The 18,558-nt window shown below is 48.7% G+C and overlaps 1 protein-coding gene across 9 annotated transcripts in view; it reads left to right on the top strand.

Annotated features, from left to right (window-relative positions):
- PITPNM2 (phosphatidylinositol transfer protein membrane associated 2) overlaps positions 1–18,536 on the top strand; it is a 141,263-nt gene extending 122,727 nt beyond the window's left edge. For 6 of the 9 annotated variants that reach the window (XM_054173137.1, XM_054173141.1, XM_054173136.1 and 3 more), the window contains 10 exons: positions 3,509–3,673; positions 5,465–5,668; positions 7,451–7,599; positions 9,850–9,966; positions 10,749–10,865; positions 11,177–11,325; positions 11,947–12,096; positions 12,175–12,358; positions 13,585–13,713; positions 13,985–18,536. In XM_054173137.1, coding sequence (XP_054029112.1) covers positions 3,509–3,673; positions 5,465–5,668; positions 7,451–7,599; positions 9,850–9,966; positions 10,749–10,865; positions 11,177–11,325; positions 11,947–12,096; positions 12,175–12,358; positions 13,585–13,713; positions 13,985–14,329 — 1,709 coding nt within the window. In that variant the 3' untranslated portion in view covers positions 14,330–18,536. The remainder of the gene's footprint in view (positions 1–3,508; positions 3,674–5,464; positions 5,669–7,450; positions 7,600–9,849; positions 9,967–10,748; positions 10,866–11,176; positions 11,326–11,946; positions 12,097–12,174; positions 12,359–13,584; positions 13,714–13,984) is intronic. The other 3 variants (XM_054173143.1, XM_054173144.1, XM_054173145.1) reach the window with 3 other exon arrangements.
- The last annotated feature ends 22 nt before the right edge of the window (positions 18,537–18,558 follow it).

Below are 18,558 nucleotides of genomic sequence, written 5' to 3'. Positions count from 1 at the left end.
CAGATAAATTGTGCCATAAAAGTACAAAGTACCATTCAGCCAGTGCAGTAAATTGGGGGTGCTTCTGTCCTTACTTTGTGACATAAAGGAACTACTAGTCTTGATGAAAGTCTTGCTACTGCTGGGCCTGGTCCAGCCATCTGACTTCACCCTGGGCACAAAGTGCTTGCCCAGAGAACCTCCCCACAATTGTCAGGACCCAAGTTGTGGCTGGGGATGCCACCTCTGCAATGCAGAGGACTTTGGACTGTTCCTGTTAGGAGCAGGAGTGGTTGCAAGTGCTGGGGTCAATCTGTGGCACCATCTGTGAGATCCTGTCCTGATTACACTCCCCAGGAAAGCCTCTGTAGTTTCAAGATTGCAAGAGTGATGCTGCACAAGGGATTTGGTGCAAAGAACAACAGAGATGGGGAAATAATTGTTAGGGTGGGGTTTTTCTGCAAGTAAGGTCCTGGGGTTTCATCTGGAAGTCACTGTTGCTGCAGCTTTGGGGTTCAGGAAGTTTGGCTGAAGGGGCAGTGATGCATAAAGGGGAGTTTCTGTCCACACTTCCTGCCCTGCCTTTTCCTGGCCCTTGTTTTTCTTAGAAAATGACCTTTTTCAGGGGCAGATGGTGTGTAGTTTGGGAAAAGTGTGGGGTTTGGCACTGGGGAGATCTCACAGTGGCCTTTGAGTGCTTAAAAGGGCCTGTAAGAAAGCCAGGGACAGATTTTTTAGCAGGGCCTGTTATGACAGGACAATGGGCGATGGTTTTAAGTTAAAATAGATTTAGATTAGAGATAAGGAAGAAATTTTTCACACTGATGGTGGTGAGACACTGGCCCAGGTTGCCCAGAGAGTTGGTAGATGCCCCACCCCTGGAAACATTCAAAATCAGGTTGGATGAGGCTCTGAGCAACCTGATCTAGTTGCAGATGTCCCTGCTCATTGCAGGCAGGCAGGACTAGATGACCTTTAAAGGGCCTTTGCAGCCCAAAACATTCCAGAATGTTATGAAAAGGGAGAATCATAAAAGCAACTGGAATGGGCTGGAGTACAGGAGTGCCGCAGTCAGTCAGCACTTTGTCCCCTGCAGAGCAGGCTCCTGCCACCAACTTTGTCAATACTAAACTGTTGTTCAGTAAGGCTAAAATGGTTTAGGGCTTTTATAATAATGAAAATTGCTCCTCTGGTGACACTGGCTAGGGTGGTGTTGGAAGGTCTGTTGAGTTTGGATCATTTGTTTCAAACCTCATGGTATTCAAAAATCCCCAGTTGGGCCCAGGAAAGTGAGAGTGGCTCAAAAGAGCAAGCCTCAGGTACCACTGTTTATTCACTCTCCACTTTCTGGGGTCTCAAAAAAAGGAGATATAATTCAGGCAGAGCTAAGGGAAGACATGTTAATGGAGCTGGAGCCATGGCTGACCCAGGGAGCACCTTATTTGGCCCAGCCTCGTCTCCTGGGTGGCGTTGCTGCTGCACTCTTCAGCACACCTTCCAGCTGCTTTCTAATTCAAGCCATTGAAGACATATTTAACAGAGAGAAGATGTTCAGGTTTCACTCGCAGTTGTTAGTTAAACCTGCACCTGGCGTTTACCTAGCACAGACCAAGCCAAACCTCTCCTTGAATCTGACCAGGTCAAGGGAAAGGAGGAGAAAGGGTAACTGGGGAAGGGATGAGAGGGTTGCCTCAGGTCATGCAGGAATGGGACCTTTTACCCTTGAGACCTTTGTGGAATGAATACAGCTCCTGGCTTGTCTCATGTCTGAGTACAGCCTCCTCTCAAATTGTCCCCTCTTGCTTGTGCTGGTGCTTTCTACAGTAAGAAAGCTGTACTGGCCTGGTGGGGCCCGCTGGGTTGCAGATTCTGGTAGCAGCCTTGACAGCCAGCAACTCAAGGAAAGGTGAAAAGAGGAGGAAAGTGCTGAGAGTGATGCTGATAATGGCCTTTCAGTCACAATGTGGGCAGTGTGTGCAGCTCATCATCAGGTCAGGCTCCCACTAAGGCTCAGATCTTGGAGTCCACAAAGCTTTTATACAGAACAGCTTGTGGCCTGATTTTCCCTGCGGAGAACAGAATTCTTTTGTGACACAGCTACATGTTTTCTGCTTCAGACATTCCCTTTCCCTCCACTGCAGCGGGATCTGTGTGGGCACAGACACTGCTGCTGCAAACTGAGAGATGGGAGGAGGCAAATCAGTAGCCCCAAGCCAAGGAGATCACTATTAAAATAACCTAGTTGCCAAAACAACTCCCCATGTCAGCCCCAGACTGGGATGAAATCCAAGGATGGCTAAAATAGGCTGAAATAGGTGGAGGATGTTGGTGTGTGGGAGCAACATACTCGCATTCCCTGTGGCATCTGTTGCCTGGCTGGGCACAAAGCTGTGCCCTGTCTGATACCTGGAAATAAAGTTGAGATGCTGCTCCTCAGGTACAGCAGAGATGGGCAATGTTAAGGCAATAATAGGTAGATTTGCTTTTGCAGGTTACTGTCATACCGGTGGTGCCTGCTATGAAGGACTTGGAATTGGCATCATAAACCCTCTGCAATGGGATGGCCCTGAGACACTTAATTCAGCCTTGTAGCTTCCACAGAGGGGTGGATGCTGCTACCAGTGTTACAGGGATAAAACAGACCTGCACATACTGTGTCCTGACTTTAACATCTCTCCATTGGCCAGCCCTGAACCTTTTAGGTCTGTTTCCCTCCACCGCATGTATAAAGTCCATGTGAGCATGACTTTAAACCCTCCTTTTCTGTATTTATATACTAAAAGGTTAGGCCACACTTGGTGAACCTCAGGTTGGAGTCTTAAAATCCAGACTTGCACCTTGTACAAAGCAAGCTCTGTTTTCACAGAGACTGAGCGCTCCCCAACCAGCCAACACCGATTGGAGATGTAAGTGCACAGCACCAGACTCCCTCCTTTCAGCAGCCCTTACTTTTAGTTTAGGTGTTGGCTGTATTCATTAGCAATAAAACACAAGCTCAAATGTAGTCCTTGCCAGGCATGAAAATGTTTTCTTGAATTTATTTTTTTTTGATGCCTTAAAGCATCTGTCTTGGAGGTGTTTAAGTCTAAACGTCTCAAGAAAACAACCCCTATCTAAGGGGTTTTTGGTTGTTGCTCTCCTTACTTTGGTTATTTTGTCTGGATGTGAATATATGAAGTTGTGTGTATTCACATCTGTATGTATGACACATGCTTCTGTTCTTGCTGCTTGATTACGTCTGCCTGGATTTTTCTTTAGGGTTTTGGATTTGCTTTTTGAGCTACTTATTTTGCTTCTCTCAATCAAAGACTGCTCCTTCAGCCACATGTCTCTTTGCCTGCTGTGGTGTTTGCTTTCTTTTCAAACCAGAGCGCTGATGAAATGTGTTCCTTTTTTTTTCTGATTCCAATCAGTTCTGAAAGGGTTTTGCATCTACCAGCCTTGTTTGCCTCCTTCCTCCCCTCAGTTCATCTTGCCCAGCCTCTGTCTGTTGGTCTAATATTTTGATTTCCCTGTTTCAACTTTGTAGCAGATGTTGTTCAGTCTCATGGTGCCGTCTTCATGGAAAACTCGTCCCTGTCCACCCCCATTTCAGCCCCTCAGTTCAGGGGCTTCCGGAGAGCCAGTGAGATCAGCATTGCCAGCCAGGTCTCAGGAATGGCAGACAGTTACACTGCTTCCAACATAGCCAACAGTAAGTGTTTCACCCCCTCCGAGACTACCGCTCGCTGCTGCACCGCTCTCGCAGCACCATGCATCGGGCCAGAGCCACGCAGCTTCTGTCTGTCTGTCTGTCTGGGGTTACACTTTCCACTTGTGACAAAAAGCTGGAACTACTCCATCTCCGCCTGGTTTTACCATAGTCAGTGTCACTTGTTATCATCTGTTTCTCCATGGGATATGATACACTTGGTTACACACGCTGGAGCATGCTGGTGATCAGTTCTTCACACAAACATACCAATAATTGATAACTGAGTACCAGGGGCTGCTGTGCGTGATGAGGGTTACTCCAGAGGGGTGTTTGTGTTGTTAAGTCATGCAGAACTGGTAGGGATCAGCACTGGCAGAGTGATAATGCAGGATGTAGCTTGATGCAGATCACTTAAATGTGGTCAACAAAACTAGGCATAAGCCCCTCTGTAATGCTGAAAGGGTAGTACAGATTTGGGTTATGTATTTGTTACTTTGCATTAAAAATTCAGCTCTTCTGTAGCCTGCAGGGAAGCTCAGAGTCAGCCAGTCACCTATATCCCAGAGCCAAATGAGGAATAAAAAGGATTTTTAATTACTTATTTTTCCTGAGACCTGTATAACTTCCCAGCTAATACAGTAGAGGACAACAGCCTGTGCTAACACTTCAGCTCCTTCTTCATTTCAGCTGAGGTGAAAGATTAAGAGTCCTGAGGGATCTCTGGTAACTCAGACTTTTCTTAAGAAAGAAAAACCAAAACAACAAAAAAATAGCACCAAAAGCTTCAACCCAAATCCTTGTCCCAGAAGGTGGCAAAAATTTAGAGATCCTTCGTTCCTGGCGCATTAGACTACAGGGCTCTGAACAACTCAGTAATTAATTACTGAGGTTCGTAATGGTTCTCAAGGCAGCAGTTAGTTGCTGAAGGTCTGTGGGTGCTGCTCAGGGACTGCTGTAACTTCGTGCCCTGCTCAGGGCAGCACTCAGCAGCAGGATAGACTGCCTGTGCTGTGACAAACAAAGTTGACACCTCGCTCCCCGTGTGCGTTCTTATCCATGTCCTGGTAAGACATCTTGCCAGGCGCTTGCTAAATATTAATCTGCTTGGGAAGAGGGTTCCTGGGGGAGAAGGTGTTTGGTTTGTGCTGCTTTCACACCCACGGAGAGCTGCAGAGCTCGGTCAGCCAGGATGGGAAGTGGGGGGCGATAGTTTTTCATTGTGAGGTGTTTACATCAGGGTGATGTGACAGAAGGATCCTGCCTCTGTGAGCCAACAGCAGGATCAGGCCTGTGCCATGCTTGCCGCTCTCTGCTTTCCCTACGCTCTCCCTGATTATTCAGCTGTTGTTTTGTGTAGTTTATTCCTTCACGCACTTCACAGCCATCAAATCCTATTTCTGAGATTGGAGAGGAACAGTCCAGCCCTGGCCTGGGCTAACCCCATGTGCAGCCTGCCCCAGAGGCTGTCACAACCCCTTCCTTCATCTCCTTCATCGTCCTCTGAGCTCTGGCTCTGGCTTTGCAGCTCTTGCACTCACGTTTGTTTAGCACAGTGGTAACACAAAGCAGTATTGGGGGTTGGACTCAATCTGTGCTTATCCTGCAGGAAGAGCCCAAGGAACTCCAAAGGGGCACCATGGAACCGTGGGTGCCTCCCAGGCTGTGTGTGGCTTCCCTGGCACTGTGGATTTCTGGCGGGGGAAACAGGTGGTGCCTGTGGCAGGTGTATGCCGTAATAATGTCTGGTTTCTGCCGCTTTATTTTTAAATTGATTTTATTTTTCCTTTTTAGAAACCAAACACCATCTTAATCATTGCAGAGGGTTTAGCCTTCTGTCCCAACTTGCCCTCCCTCACAAATCCCCTACCCAAACCTCATCCAAGAGGCGTAGGCAGCATAAACATGAAATCCCTTCGAAGGGAAGGAAGCTCAAAGGGTCCTGGAGTCAGGCTGCAGACTGTGCTCTTCGGATACCCGACCTGGACATCAAGACAGGTATTCTGGAGAGATCCACTCCGGCTGACCTCTCTCGTTCGATAGCCGCAGAACTCGCAACAGATCTATGCACTACCACTGAAGCACTTACAATTTCTCATTGCATTTTAACAAGTATTTCTGTCACTTTGCTCTGAAGATCCATCGTAACATGGCTAACAACTTGGCAAGAGCGAGAGTTCTTCTGGGCAGAGCTGTGGGGACAATGCTTCTGCCTCTGCCACTCTCTTTTGAGCATGGAAAAGTAAAACCTGCCTGCTCCCTACAAAGAATCTGAAATTACCCAAGCATGAGAAATTAGAAGTTGGGACGCGACCAGCAGCTACCAATTTGGAAGACAGGGAGTCAGAAGTGGCTGTGAGGAGGTGCCTGTGAGCTCTGGAAAAGTCATGTTGATCCATCAACACCCTCCTCCTTCCCTTCTGCTCTTCAGAAAAGCCAGAGCCATTAGTATGAGGGTGGCCTGGACATGCAGCACAGCGAGGGCTGGACCATGGCAGTGTGCTGATGTCCTTCCACAGGCTGCTGTGGTGGGAGCTTTGTGCAGGCCTCTGGAATGAAGTGGTGCGCCCATTTATTTTCTTTTAGATTAAGCATCTGTGCTCATCAGCAGCTAGGTTTCCCGTAACAAGAGGGGTTTGTTGGATCATACCTTATACCTGGCAGCTTTCCTGGAAGTCCATAAAAAGGAAACATTGTCATAGAGAATAGCCAAGCTTGAGAAAGCCCTTGTCAAAGCCCCAGCTGGCAACCTGCACGCAAACACAGCTCCTCTTACCGCTCGATCTGATCTATCTTCTCTTTTCATGGCTGCTTTTCCAGACTGAAGCATGTGGCTGCTGAGGACCCCTCACTGCTGGAGAAGCAGCTCACACCTTTGGGATCTCAGGCTTTGGGCTGAGGCATGCTCATTGTTAGGGAGTCAGAAAGGATGTGTGTGGGGGCAGAGGTCAGGGCAGTGTTGGAGTGTGGTGATGTCCCATGGATGAATGGTGGCTCTTGTGTGGGGGTTGTTGGCTCCCTGACTGAGACAGAAGGTCCCCTACATTGTCTGTAACCTTGCCTGCCCAAAATCCTGGTGTACTTTTCAGTCCCCCATGCAGTGAAGTCCTGGCACTCCCAGATACTTCTCTTGTTGGTCACTGCAGAGCTAGGCTGTGCTCTGGGGGAGGCTGGGCTGGATGTCTCGGTTGTGTGTAACATGGTAGCCCAAGAGGGCAACAAGGACTTGTTGGGGAATGCCAGTCCCAGCAGCTTGTGCCATATTTCCTGCCTTGAGGTGCCTTCAGCATCTCATATAGGCTTCCAGTATTCAAGTCCTCTTCAGTGTGGCCAATATCTGGATGCTGTTCCTTGGTGAATGCTAAAGGAGTTTGAAGCAGGGCTGGAAATGTGGTGGGCAGAGCACACACATCCTTCCTCCTACAGCTCCAGGGAGCTGTGTTTCTGCCTTTCTGTCTTCTGTTTCGGCATGTGGAATTTCTAGCTCATTGCACATGAGCCATGGACCTATTTCACAGGACTAACAGCCAGTTAATACCTGTCCTCTAGTACTTTCATGTTTGCTTAAATAAAGGGGAGCTCACGTGCTGGTGTCCCTGTGTGTTCCTCTCTTGGTGTGAGCAAACACTGAGTCCTGGGTTGGTTGTTCCAGTGCGACCAGCCAGGGAACAAACTCCTGGTGTACCTGGAGTGAGGATCTCGAGCCTTGAAATACCATTTGTGATGGAGACTGCACATGCATGTGAACCCCCTTTGTCTGAACAAGTCTTTTGCTTCCAGTTGCTGCCAAATGGTGGGGAACCAAAAGGATCGACTACGCGCTCTACTGTCCTGATGCTCTGACGGCTTTCCCAACAGTCGCTTTGCCACACCTCTTCCATGCCAGCTACTGGGAATCCACAGATGTTGTCTCCTTCCTGCTGAGACAGGTACAGTTGTCCTCTCGATCTCCATTGGGCTGAAAAATGTCTTGAGCTCTTTGTTTTTCCACTGCACCTTCCATAACTCTTGTTGATACATAGAGATGAAAAAATGCCCTCTGCTGCTGCAGGTCCATTTTCTTCCCCATCCTGTTGTTGGCAGAGCTAAAGACTTCTGCTGTCATACCTGGTAAGCTTGAGTCTGAGTTTTGTCATCAGAGCAGGTTTCATGTGGTCCGTGGTGTGAGCCCAGGGCTATTTCCTATCAAATCACAATTGCAAAAGTTGGTGGCACTTGTTTCTTAAGAGAGCTGTTCTCTGTGTGTGTGCATTTGGATCACAAGTCTAAAAGTTAAAGGGAGATCCTTGATGCACAAATAAAAATAGCACCAAATACAATAAAAGCAAAGGATGAGTTTTGTATGAATATGAGTTGAATTGAAAAACAAAGTTCAGGTGCTCATTGGCTTTCTAAGTTATTGTGCTCTCCTCTGGGGACTCAGACCATCATCTGTCCTTGTTCCTGCAGTACAAAGCAGTTCTCCTAGGACTAGGTAAATTGGGATTGCTGGTGTCTGGAATCTGGCACCTCAGATTTTATCAACCTACATTTGGCCTGAAATGTAAATTTACTGTTTAAAATGTGTTTTCCTTCAGTTCCTTAGGGATGAGGGGGAGTTATTTGCCTTACAAAGTATGAAACCCCCAAGGAATGATACTTAGAGCATGGAACTGGAGGGCGAAGGAAAAAAAAAAGACCCAAAACAAAACTCAAAGTAACTCTGTGGATTGTGTTGCCCACTTCAGTGCTTAGGTTTGCTTTGTGTTATCTCAGCTGTTCAGCTGTCCCTGCTCTCTTCCAGCCTCCTTGACTGCAGCTCTCAATTATTTATGATTCTGTTGGCAAACTTTCTTTCAGTGCTATCTTCCAAATAGCATGGGAACCATAAACAACAGAGATGTCAGTGCTGGTGGCAGCTGAGTAGTAGCGACAATCCAGTGAGACCCTTTCTTCCAGGGCTGTATCTAGCCCAGTGAGACATCTCTGTGCTTGCACACACCTTGCTGGATCAGCTGCTGTGAACCCCCAGCCCTGCATCAAACTCAGCCTCCTGGGGCTCAGTGGAGAGAACCATAATTGTGCATGAGTGGGAACAGTCACGACAGTCCCATACACAAAATGCTTTACTCAAGAAATAACCAATTACTTAGGATTCAGCCCAAACCTGGATCTGTAGCACAGCATGGTGCTTCATCTCTTGAAGCCTGAGGTACCTCTCCATCCATTCAAAGCCCGCTGGTGGCTGTCTGGGTAGTCAGGCACCCTATTGCCTTCCTCAGTGTCTTCAGACCAGGGTTTCTCTCATCCCCCTTCTTCCTGCTGTCCTTCAAAGCACCACACCACTTTTTCCCCTAATAAGGACTTGTTTCTAACCGCCTTTGAGAGTCATCTCTGGACAAAACGTAAAAGTAAGCTGTTGAATAGCTTTAGCCTCCAAATATTCAATCTTGTTAAAACAAGCCCAAACAGTACTCAAAATAGATTTGTGATTTAAATAATTGTCGGTAAAACTTGTTATTTTGGTTGCTTTGAATTTCTATGAACTCCCTCTCCAGCAAGCTCATCCCTGGGGGATGAAAAAGGACCCTGGGGTCCTTTTTCCACTTTCCTGGAAGAAAAACAGCTTCAGCTCTGCAAAGCAAGCTGGCCTGTGTCAGACCACAACAGCCTAGGTTAGCTGGAGAGCTGCTGACCTCACAAAATGTATTCAAGACCTTGTGAAAATGCCCACATCAAAGAGCTTTCTTAATTTTTTGGTAGTGTGAGATCACTAAGGACTACTGCTGATTTCAGAGTCCTCTGTGCAGGGTCGCCTCCCAGTCTTAGAGCAATCTCTGAGATGTACCCTCACTTTTAATCCCCTCACACACCATGGGAAGGGACTCATGGAGGCCTGGAGTGGAGAAAAGGCAGATATCTAAGTGCAGAGCTTGTTCTGCTTTGTCTCAGTCATTTTTTTGCCTCCTGACAATCTGAATGACTTGGTCCCAGCTAGGATTAAGTCAGTGCTGGCCACAGGGTTTGCTAATTCAGGAGATACCACTTGTCCTTGCAGTTAAGGGAGCAGCCCATATAACCTACAAAGCTGACAAGCCAAATGCCCAGCAGGCAAACTCAAACCACCCCTGTCCAGATACTGCCCTTGCTCATGGCTGGCTCAGGAGTAGAACATCTCAGTGGCATCTGTCCTCCTGCAGGTGATGAGGCATGAGAACTCGAGTGTTTTGGAGCTTGATGGGAAGGAGGTGTCTGTCTTCACCCCCTCGAAGCCTCGTGAGAAGTGGCTCCGCAAGAGGACACATGTGAAGCTGCGGGTAAGGGTGTTTAGGGGGCTGCCTCCAGAGCAGAAGGGAGTGTTGCCATGTAGAGGGGTTTAGAATTGGGCTGCAAGAATGGCACTGAAAGTGGCCAGCGTGGGCACAGCTGTGTCTGTCCATGGCAGAAATAGAGGAGCACATTGCACTGCTGGTATACATCACTACCCATGTAGTTGTGAAAGAACAGCCCAAAAGATCTGTACCAGCAAGATCTCCTCTTGGCCTTGAGTCTATGAAAAATGCAGGGAGCATTGCCTGTGGGTCAGGGTCTCTTTCCCTGACCCACAGCCAATGCTTCCTGCATCTCTCCAAGTCCAAATAATGTAAACTCTCTGCTTAGTAAATGCCCTTCACTCCCAGCAAGCATCTCTAGTTCCTGCAAGAGGGCAGTTTTCTTCCAGAGCCGAAACAATGTCAGCAGATTTCTCTGGCAGCTGCCTGCATTGCTTCTGAAATCCAGAGTGTGAGAGTTAACAGACAGGATCAGAACTGCACATACAAACTGCCGCTGAAATAGGCTCTTCAGCCACCTACACTGAAATCCTCCCCATGGTGCAGAGCACAGAGTCCCACCTCTGCCTCAGGTCAAATTCTTTTCTAAAACTGAAAGCTGTGGGTAGAGTGGAAGTGGGGGGATGGCACAGAGAAGCCCACACTCCAGTCTGTCCAGTTAGATTTGGCATTTCCCTGTGAGCCTGTCCATCACTGCCAACATTTTTTTTCTCTTTTTCTTTTTTCCTTTTTTGTTTTTGGTCTCCTTTTGCTCTTGACTTGTGTAGAACGTCACAGCCAACCACAGGATAAATGACACCATTGCTAATGAAGATGGGCCCCAGACCTTAACTGGAAGGTTTATGTATGGTCCATTAGATATGGTCACACTCACAGGAGAAAAGGTACCGTGTCTGCTATGGGGATTGTGCACCGAAGGGTGAAAAGTTAAGGTGTGGAAGTGGTGCTAGTTGGTGCTCTCTTGGTCCCCAATGGGGTCTGCTACCTTTGCATCTTGACCAGGCTCTCTTGCTCAGACTTGTGTGGTGCTTCCTACCAGGAACAGCATCCAGATCTCATTCCAGTGTCCTGATATTTGGGTGCTTCTCAGTTGCCATCCAAAGGGGCTTGAGTGGAAGGTCCTGGTGCTTGGCCTGTTCAGACACTCACCTGTGTCTTTAATGCTGTGTTTGACCCAGCCTTGTTGTCTCCCCAGGTGGACATTCACATCATGACCCAGCCTCCATCAGGGGAGTGGGTTTACTTTGACACAGAGATCAGCAACAGCAGTGGCAGGATCTCTTACGTCATCCCCGAGAACCGGCGCCTGGGCATTGGCGTGTACCCCGTCAAGATGGTGGTCAGGTGAGGTCCCTTGGGGTGTGGGGGCTTAGCTTGCAAAGGTACAAGAGGAATTTGATGACTGTAGAATATGGTCCCTCCTTGCACAGCAGCTTTGCTTGTTGGGTAGATTCAGAGCCTGGCTTGCCAGCAACAAGGACAAAGCCATTTGTAGTCTACAGCTGTAAGAGGAATCATCCTGCATCATCAACAGTGTGGTAATGGAGGTCCCACTGCAGGAGAAGGTCACCTGTAAAACTGCACAACTGAGCTTATTTTAGGGACGACAGACTTGTCCTCAAGGGATAGAATTTCATATTCATGATAATTCACAGTCCAGGAGCTCCAGATCAGCTCCAGTTGCTGGCACTGAGCTCTGGAAGGTGGTGAATGCATCAGTGGTTTTCTGGGTGTATTTTTGTGATGCCAGGGTCCCAGAGTGCTACCCGTGCCATTCTATGATTCTATTTCCATTCCCCACTCTTAACAGAGGCTCTCATGCAGTGCCCATCATTGGTGGAACTGGGGGTGGCATCACTGGTTGGAGCCTTTGGGCCAGACTTAGGTGCTGCTTTGGGCTTGTGGTGCACTGAGGACTCAATGATACCTCCCAAAAGAACCTCTAAGTACCTGCATTCCTTTCAGGGGTGACCACACATACGCAGACAGCTACATCACGGTCCTGCCGAAGGGGACGGAGTTCGTGGTGTTCAGCATTGACGGCTCCTTCGCAGCCAGCGTGTCCATCATGGGCAGTGACCCCAAAGTGCGCGCTGGGGCGGTTGACGTCGTAAGGTCAGCAGCAGGAGCTGTAGCGTTTGGTTTGGTTTTGCTCTAGGTCTGCAGTCCACTGATTTGTGCCTTCCCTTCTAGGCACTGGCAAGACCTTGGCTACCTCATTATCTATGTCACAGGCCGCCCTGACATGCAGAAGCAGAGAGTGGTAGCATGGTTAGCACAGCACAACTTCCCCCATGGCATCGTCTCCTTCTGCGATGGGCTGGTCCACGACCCGCTGCGGCACAAGGCCAACTTCCTGAAGTCCCTCATCACAGACGTAAGCCTGGGTCTGCTGAAACTGATCATAGCATGGGTTGAGATTGCTCATCTCCCAGTTGCTCCCATCAGCACCAGTCTCTTGGCAGCAATGTGACCCGCAGTGGAAGATTAATCTGTTCATTTTATTTTCATCCTTTTTACTGCTCTGCCAAAGTGTCTATGCTGTTAAATTGTATCATCTCTGCTCTGCGCTGCTCTATGTCATCACTGGGCCTTCCAGCATCAAATACCTTATAGAACAGAGGCAGCAGTGCCTCCCCTTCTCCATACTTTTTTCTCCTGTTTGGTGGCTTTCCAGCTGCCTGTGGGATAACCAGCAGGTCTGAGAGGGCATGGAGCTGCTGCAGAAATGACCTTGCACTGTGAAGCTTTGATGGGAGATTCCACAGAGCATCTTTCCAAGTGTTTGATCCTAGGGAGAGCTTAACATCCTCAGCCCAGTAGAAAAGCTCCAGATACAACAAGGTTTTCTCTGGCAAGTGAAGGAACTGACAGTGTCAAAAGCACTTGTGCCTTGCCTTGAGAAGCCAGGAAAGCCCCATGTCAACTCTCTTTTGGCCTCAGCGGTGACAGGAGCTGGCCCAATCTTGCTGCCTGCTCTCCCTTGTTCTCCAGAAGAAAAAAATTGATGGGGGCAGAGATATCCTTTCCATCTCCCTGGCCTACCTGCAGCTCTAGGGGCAAAGTCAGCCAGTCTGGTGGCACCAGTGCCCAAACCTCCCTTGCCAGCCCCTTCTTTGGCCCACTAAGGAAAGGGTGGGCCAGGAGCTGCTCTGTGCTCTGAGCAGAGGCAGCCGAGTCCCTGAAAAGCAGTGTCTTTTGCTGCCTGTATCTCTTCCCTCTGTCTGGCAGAGTTACGCAACAGCATTGCATGGTGGAGGGGAACATTCCCCACTAACCATCACCGCATGGGGGTTGCAAACTGCTCCTCTCTCCCAGTGACAAAGTCGGCAATGAAGTATGCGGTGTTCCTGCCCCCTGCAGACCTTAAGGCTGTGATTATCAAGTGGAGATCTACTTCTGCCTCACTGATCCTCCTCTTGCCCTGGCCTGTCAGCATCCCCAGCTCTGTTAATTAGCAGGCAATGTCTTGTCCGTCTGGGGACTTACAGAAGTTATGGACCCCAGATTCCCCCAAACTCTATTTAGAACATCCCAACCCTGCCTGCTGAGCAGCACGGAGCAGCCATGTGTTCTGACCTGTATTGCTTTTTCTCCCTGCAGCTCCACATGAGGATACATGCAGCATATGGATCTACTAAGGACATCTCTGTGTACAGTTCCATCAGCCTGCCACCCACGCACATCTACATTGTTGGCCGGCCCACCAAGAAGCTGCAGAGCCAGTGTCAGGTAGGAGCCAACTTCTCTGAGCCCTGTAGATGCTGCCAAGGGCCTCTCGTGGGAGGGTGATGGGAATTTGGTTGTCTTGACTGGTGACTGCCTTAGTGTTTGCCAAGAGGACAGAACCTGTCCCACATACCAGGACCCATCACATCTGTTGAAGTGTCGCCATGTCTAACCCATCACCTCAGACAACCTGTCACAGGCAACACGTTTGGCTGCCAGTGGCTATCAGGAACATGTCCTTCTAACACATGCCCTCATCCCTCTTGTCTTGTAGTTCATCACAGAGGGGTATGCAGCCCACCTGGCCCAGCTGGAGTACAACCATCGTGCACGGCCCGCCAAGAACACCACGCGCATGGCACTGCGGAAAGGCAGCTTCGGGCTGCCCAGCCAGACCGAGTTCCTGCGCAAGAGGAACCACCTGCTGCGGACCATCTCCTCCCAGCCTTCAGCCAGCAGTGGCAGCACCAGCCACCGCCCCGAGCGCACCCAGAGCCAGTCCGACAGTGACAAGGAGAGGGACAGGGAACGCAGCCAAAGAAGCATGAGCATCGCCACGGGGTGCTGGGGCCGGAGCACAGCGTCCCGGATGGACTCTGGCCTCTTGGGGCAGAAGTAGCCAGGCCAGAAACAGCAACTGTCAGCTGCAGCCATCGGAGGAGAAAACAAAAGGGAAGAGGGATGAGGCCGGCGTTATGGGCTGGAAGAGTAAATATGGTGCTACTCTAATAACATCATGGTGTTCTGGGAAGAGATGGGATGTTTCCCATGCAGAACGTGCAGGCCTTGCAGCAGGAGCGTCAAGTTTGTGCAACATGAGCACAAGGAGCAGCTGGAAACTGGGGGAGAAAAGTCTCCAGGTGAAGACGGCGCTCTCTCCTGCCTCCTTCTCTTATCCAGGGTCAGTGACTGTAAATACGTGCCTCCTCGCCTAGTTAGCCATCGCTGCGATCCGCGGGACCGAGCGCTGTCCTGAGAGCCACAGAACAGCGCATGAGGCTGGGGGAACTTGTCCTTGGTTATCCCAGGAGTCAGACTGAGGTGCTCTGCCATCACAGAGCGAGTTTGGGGTTCAGTGAGCATGCTGTTTTCCCTGGCACAGACAGCCCCAAGTGAAGAATTTGTTGTGGGCTGTGCCAGGCAGAGCAACCGAGAGCTTTGCCTGTACAAAAGCTTCAAGTGCAGCCATGTTCTCAAGGAGCACATGCAGTGGCAAAGCATAAAGGTGTTCTGATGCTGCTGGTAGAGGCAGAGTATCGGCAGATCCATGCCCAAAAAAGTGGGGTCGTTGTTATTACTGTTATTTTTTAAAGAGACCTTTTAGAAGCCGATGGAATTTAATGCATTGATCTATTAAAAGAGGAATACAAGCTAATTTGTTTGAGCTGTTACAAACCTCAGACACTTAATTTGCTGTTACAGTCTCCAAATACTCTTCCTAGATATTATTTCCAAAAGTAACCACCATATATTTTGGAAGCAGCTGAAGGCACTCAGCAGCTAGATCACATTGCAGTTCTCATCCAAATGCAGGGTCTGACTCTCTCAATACCCACCTCCAAGACGTTTTCTTCTTCCCAGGTTCTCTCCAAGTTCAGTAGCAGCTTTCATGGGAAACGAGACTTGCTTCTTTTACCTGTAGTTACTGAACTGTAAAACCTCATTGTTTCTTGCACTGATGATTTTTAGAATGGAAACCTGTTACCATCTCATGTAGCTACACCTAAATGTTTGTAGTGCATGACAACGAAATATTGCTAAGCCAGGGGGTGTGTGGCTCTCTATACAGATGTGCATGTACACATGCACACACATGAATATAGATGTATATACTTAAACAGAACGAGCTGTGCAGAAGTTTATGCAGCAGTAAGGAGACTGTAAGGAAGTGTGCCAAAAATGTCAGGCAACCTTAAGAAAAGGCCATATCTTAATTTTCCTGGTGTGTTTCTCAGTGGATGTGCCCAGGCTGGTTTGTATGCTGCTGGAGTGAGCCGGGGCTGGGGGTGTGGCAGAGGGGAGCTGCTGGGACACAGGGTGAAGTGGTCACTGCTGGCTGGAACCCTGGTGACACTGAGATGTGCATAGTGCACAGTACAGGAACAGGAGCACATCACTGCAGCAGCAGAAGAGAACAGTGCCTAGAATGAGGGCTTGTCCAAAAGCCCCTTAGCCCTGTCCCTCCTGGGTCAGCTGGCCCCGGCGACAGGCCTGGTTCACCCTTGCACACACTCCCGGGCTGGAGGGGTATCCATCCCAGGGCATCCAGGGTGCCCATCTACAGACTTCAGCTGGCCTCTTCTCGTGGAGATTTTCTAGTCCTACCAAGCTCCCTGACTATGCGTAACCCTGCTTTCCCCCCACCACACTTTCCTGTCTTTATATCACTTTCTACTCTGAGGATCTTATTTATAACAAAGAATTTTTTAGACTGGCTGCTTCGTTTTATTACCTGTTTCAATAAGAAGTGCAGACAGCCACACTCAGATACACAGCACTGTGAATGCTGCTCTGCTAATTGGCTCTGGGCCACGCTAGGCAAATCCGAACTCCTCAGACATCCAAGGCAGATCTCACGTGTTTGTGGCACTGGAAGCTGGAAGTGGAGGTAGAGGAGGGACAGTGCTGAGCTGCTGAGGGCACCCGAGCCACTGGAGCGCTCAAACCCAGCTGCCTGCCTGCCGCCCAGTGCAGCTCCTGCGTCTTGCAGCCTGACTGCAAAATGTTTAACCACTTCTCTTTGGTAATTATTCAATTACAGAATGTATCTGACTTTTGTTACCGAAAACTGACTTCCCTTTCTGCCAATTCAGCTTAGATCTCTCTGAATGTTCATCCAGAGCTTACTGGGTTTGAAACCATTGTGACTTGCCACAGCTTTTCACTAGTCGAATGTTCTATCAGATGCCATCTGAGCAGGAAGCCAAGCCACAATCCATCCTGTGAAGTCACCAAACCCCATCACAAAAATAATTTCTGCAAATTTGGATATGGCCTTTGCAAAATTCACCTTTCCTCCAAGTCCACCACCACAGCATGATCTGTACATTTTCTGATGCTTAGCTGATGTTCACATTTTCTTATGTGTAGATAGTGTAAAACAAAGGCGAATGTAAATGTTCAACATAAAAAGTGGATATATGAAATCAAAAGTTATTTATTTATGTAGAGGGGGAAAAAAAAAATGTCTGGAGGGCCTGGAACCTCCAGGGTTTATTAATATTTTTAAAATGTAGCTTTTTGTTTCAGGCATTATGTACAAAGCAATTATTTTATGGACCAAGTTTAATGTAATTGTCAATGAATGCAGAAGTGCAATATTATACTCACCTCTCCATCACTTCACATTTGAAATGGCTACTAACCAGTTAGACAATCATAGCACCTCTGCCCTCAACCTTTGTTCAGCTTCTTGCAAGGTGCCCAGGGCCTTTTCCCTGGCCCCCCCCATCTTGTTGCCATTGTATGGATCCAACATGGAGGAGCACTTGTAGAGCAGGGCATTAATTGCTGCAATAATACTGGATGAGGTGGGTGTAGTTACCAGGAAATATGCCAATAAGGTGGTTGTGGGTTTTTTCCTCCACTGATTCAGTCCATCGTAGTCTGCATCAATCTCTCCTCAGCCAGCCACCCCCCATCTGGCACTCATCTATCTGAAGCAAAGATCAATGTGCTACTCACTCCAAGAACAATAGCAATAGTTTAACTCTGTGTTTATAACCTGTTTGTTCCAAGCTGTTTTGGAGAGCGATCCATGTGACCCGATGCCTTTCCACATCTATGGAAGAGGATCCGTTTGGATACGGTGAGGGAAAGGTGAATGTATATTCCATTCTCTCTAAAGGGGCACTCTCAGGTTACAGACCTAACTTAGTTTTCTTGCAAATAACCTTGTTTGCTTCAAAATGAAAGGATGTGAAGTTTCTTTTACTCCTCCCTGTCACAGTTGTCTGGGCAGCCGTCGCCACGGCCAGCGACAGTCGCGCTGCTTCTGCTGCAGCCCACGTCCTGTTCTCACACACGAGCACAACCCAGCCCGCGCTGCGCAGGCTGCCTCAGTCTTGTCTTTTTTTTTTTTCCTTCCTTTTTATTTTTTTTTTTTTTCCAATTGTTTCCATGGGAATCAAACTCTGCTGTGGAGCTCAAATTTTGTATAAAAAGCAGCTTTTTGTATCCTTGCGCCACCAGGCCACACGTTCTACCTGACACCGTCCCATTACGCAGTCTTTCACAAAACGAAAAGAGGTGCCCGAGCATTCCCTCCGAGTTGCTTTTCCTGGGTTTGCAAGGTCACTCCGTCAGATGAGGCGAAATTCTTAATACCAAAAACGTTTACAGTGTCCAACACGCGAGCCAAGAGCAGTAACTAGCCAAAGGGTTACTAACAAACTCCCACTCCGCCCAGCAGCCGCCGTGCTTGCTGTAGCAGCCCCTTCTTCAGGTATCGCCACCAGTTTGCTGCATTTCCTATTAGTTCTAGAAGCCTTACGGTCCCCTCCCCATCCTCCTCTGCCTGTTGATACCCTCGACTGTCAATTTTATATTCCAAGGATGTTAGTTATCTATTTTATTTATAAAAAATTGCTTTAGGGGTAACAGAGGCATGGGGAACCACCGGAGGGGCGTGCCTGAGGGCGCCGGCAGCCGCGCTGGGGACACCCCTGTGTGTACAGTACCGCGCCGATGACTCGCTTGTGTGTGACAAACCTTCTGTACAACTTCCTTCTCCTCCTTGCTGTTAGTGCATCGTTCCAATGGGTGTGCTTTGTGTGCAGTATCATTGTGAGTTACAGAGATTAAAGAAATGGGAAGGCTCTTCTCTGTCTGCTTTTTTGGGGAGACTCT

This window comes from Dryobates pubescens, chromosome 25, assembly GCF_014839835.1.
Source record: "Dryobates pubescens isolate bDryPub1 chromosome 25, bDryPub1.pri, whole genome shotgun sequence".
Classification (NCBI taxonomy): Eukaryota; Metazoa; Chordata; class Aves; order Piciformes; family Picidae; genus Dryobates; species Dryobates pubescens.
Note: the sequence above shows the minus strand (reverse complement) of the source record. Positions and strands in the feature narration are given on the sequence as shown.